General features: G+C 35.5%; 1 protein-coding gene across 1 annotated transcript; it reads left to right on the forward strand.

Moving 5' to 3' along the window:
- Positions 1–566: 566 nt before the first annotated feature.
- On the forward strand, positions 567–1,514 carry LOC127689989 (olfactory receptor 150-like). Its single transcript, XM_052189560.1, has one exon. The coding sequence runs from the start codon at positions 567–569 to the stop codon at positions 1,512–1,514; it is 948 nt and encodes a 315-aa protein (XP_052045520.1).
- Positions 1,515–2,332: the final 818 nt, after the last annotated feature.

Below are 2,332 nucleotides of genomic sequence, written 5' to 3' on the forward strand. Positions count from 1 at the left end.
TTTGATTAAATTTATGTACCAGTAGATGTTAAATGAGCTTGATTTCTAACCTACTGGCTTTAAGGTTCATTTTTTGAGTCTGATTTCCATAGAAAAATATCTGGATTCAAAATAAAGAGGTAGACAACTCTCTTGTCCATTATTTTAGTGTAAATTCGTTGAATTCTTTCAGCATTAATTGTAATTATAGCTGTGGACCTCTTGTGTAAAATGCTTTTACTTTATGCTGAAATAAAAAGGCTACCAAAAACGTTGTTATAAATAAGTCATCAGAAAATTTTAAAACACTCCATTAAAGGTGTTAGATTGATTCATACATGGTAGGAAATGAGTACCAATAAAATTAGCACTTATGACAAAAAGTCACAAGAATGTGAATATGTGTATGACCATTTCTTTGCATGTGTCTTTTCTCCAGTGCAAAAATCTCTCATTTCTCAGATTATAAAGAGAATGCCCAATGATTGGATATTTGAATTACATTTTATAATACAATGAATGATACAAAGAATTCTCCAAAATTTAATTTGGTATCAAAATTTTTTACATAGATTTTTCAGAAGAAAATGGAAAAAATCAATCATACCTCAGTGGCTGAGTTCATCCTCACTGGGTTAACAGAGAATCCAGAACTCCAGTTGCCTCTGTTTTTCATCTTCCTTGCAGTATATTTGGTTACAGTTGTTGGAAACCTGGGAATGATTGTCTTGATTCTGCTGAGTTCTCAACTGCATACACCTATGTATTATTTACTCAGCAGCCTGTCTTTTATTGACTGCTGTCAGTCTACTGTCATTACTCCCAAAATGCTGTTGAACTTTGTGATAGAGACGAATGTCATTTCATACCAACAATGCATAGCTCAGTTCTACTTCTTCTGTGCTTTTGCTGTTTCAGAATGTCACATGTTAGCTGCAATGGCATATGACCGCTATGTGGCTATATCTAACCCTTTGCTTTACAATGTAACCATGTCCTATCAAGTGTGTTCATTGATGGTAGCTGTGGTGTATGGTATTGGCTTAATCAGTGCCACAGCTCACACAATCTTCCTTCTAAGAGTGCTTTTCTGTAAAGCTGATATAATAAACCACTACTTCTGTGATCTTCTCCCATTACTAGAGCTTTCTTGCTCTAGTACTTATATCAATGAAGTATTAGCACTCTCCTTCAGTGCATTTAATATTATTGTACCAGCTATTACCATCCTTAGCTCTTACATCTTCATCATTATCAGCATTCTTCACATTCAATCCACTGGAGGCAGAGTCAAAGCCTTTAGCACCTGCAGCTCCCACATCATGGCTGTTGCAATATTTTATGGTTCAACAGCATTCATGTATTTACAGCCATCTTCAGTCAACTCCATGGACCAGGGGAAAGTATCATCAGTGTTTTATACCATTGTTGTGCCTATGCTGAATCCTCTGATCTACAGTCTGAGAAATAAAGATGTCAGAATTTCCCTTAAAAAGTTACTACAAAAGATAAGTTTCCTCAAAACAAAAAATTAAATTTCCTTGCAATAGAGTATGCATATGTCTTTGCAATTTGGGGATTGGAAATAATCTACAAGCAGCCTTAAAAACTCAAGAAGTATGACTATTGTTGGTACATTTTTATTTGGAAGAAATGTACTAAATATGGAGTTGGATTCATACCTTCATACCCATGATGATCTTCTACTCCCTGGTATAACCAGAGTTCATGGAGAGGTAGCAAATTATATCACGTCCTGAAATTTTTTCAAAGTGTGTGTTTGGTTACATTTCCACACACAGCTTTGCTTATGCAGGACTCGCTCACTACATCAAATTGGGAATAAATATTTTTATGTAATGTACTTCAGCTTTTTCCATGTTTTGTAGATGGCCTTCTTCTTCAATTCACAAAGGTTTCAAAGCACTATTTTCTTTCTTGTGTAAGATAAGCATTTGAATAAACAATGTGTTACGCTGAGATTTAAGAGTATATAGAACTCAATTAGTAGCATTTTCTATTCCCAATATGCCAAGTCCTTTCATGCATGCCCAGGTACCCTGAAAATCATGCTGTTTCCCAGACCTCTATTGACCAGCCACCTCACTGACTCCTTCCCCCAACCCCACCACATAATGCACTTGCCTCCATGCCTCTAGGTGTACATCTAGTTATTGGGAGACATATATCACTCACTGAGTTAAATTGTCCTGTTTAATTGGCCTACTCAACAGAAGCATGCCACACAAGGATCATCAAGTTTAAAGGCTCTTCCAATACCTGATACAATTGAATGACTAAAGGACAGCATAAGAACAAAAACAAACAAAAAAGAAAAGAAATAAGACATTTT

Source organism: Apodemus sylvaticus, chromosome 7, assembly GCF_947179515.1.
Source record: "Apodemus sylvaticus chromosome 7, mApoSyl1.1, whole genome shotgun sequence".
NCBI lineage: Eukaryota > Metazoa > Chordata > Mammalia > Rodentia > Muridae > Apodemus > Apodemus sylvaticus.

Excerpts from the sequence above, each read along its gene's own strand:
- LOC127689989 (XM_052189560.1), top strand. The coding sequence starts at position 567 with ATGGAAAAAATCAATCATACCTCAGTGGCTGAGTTCATCCTCACTGGG.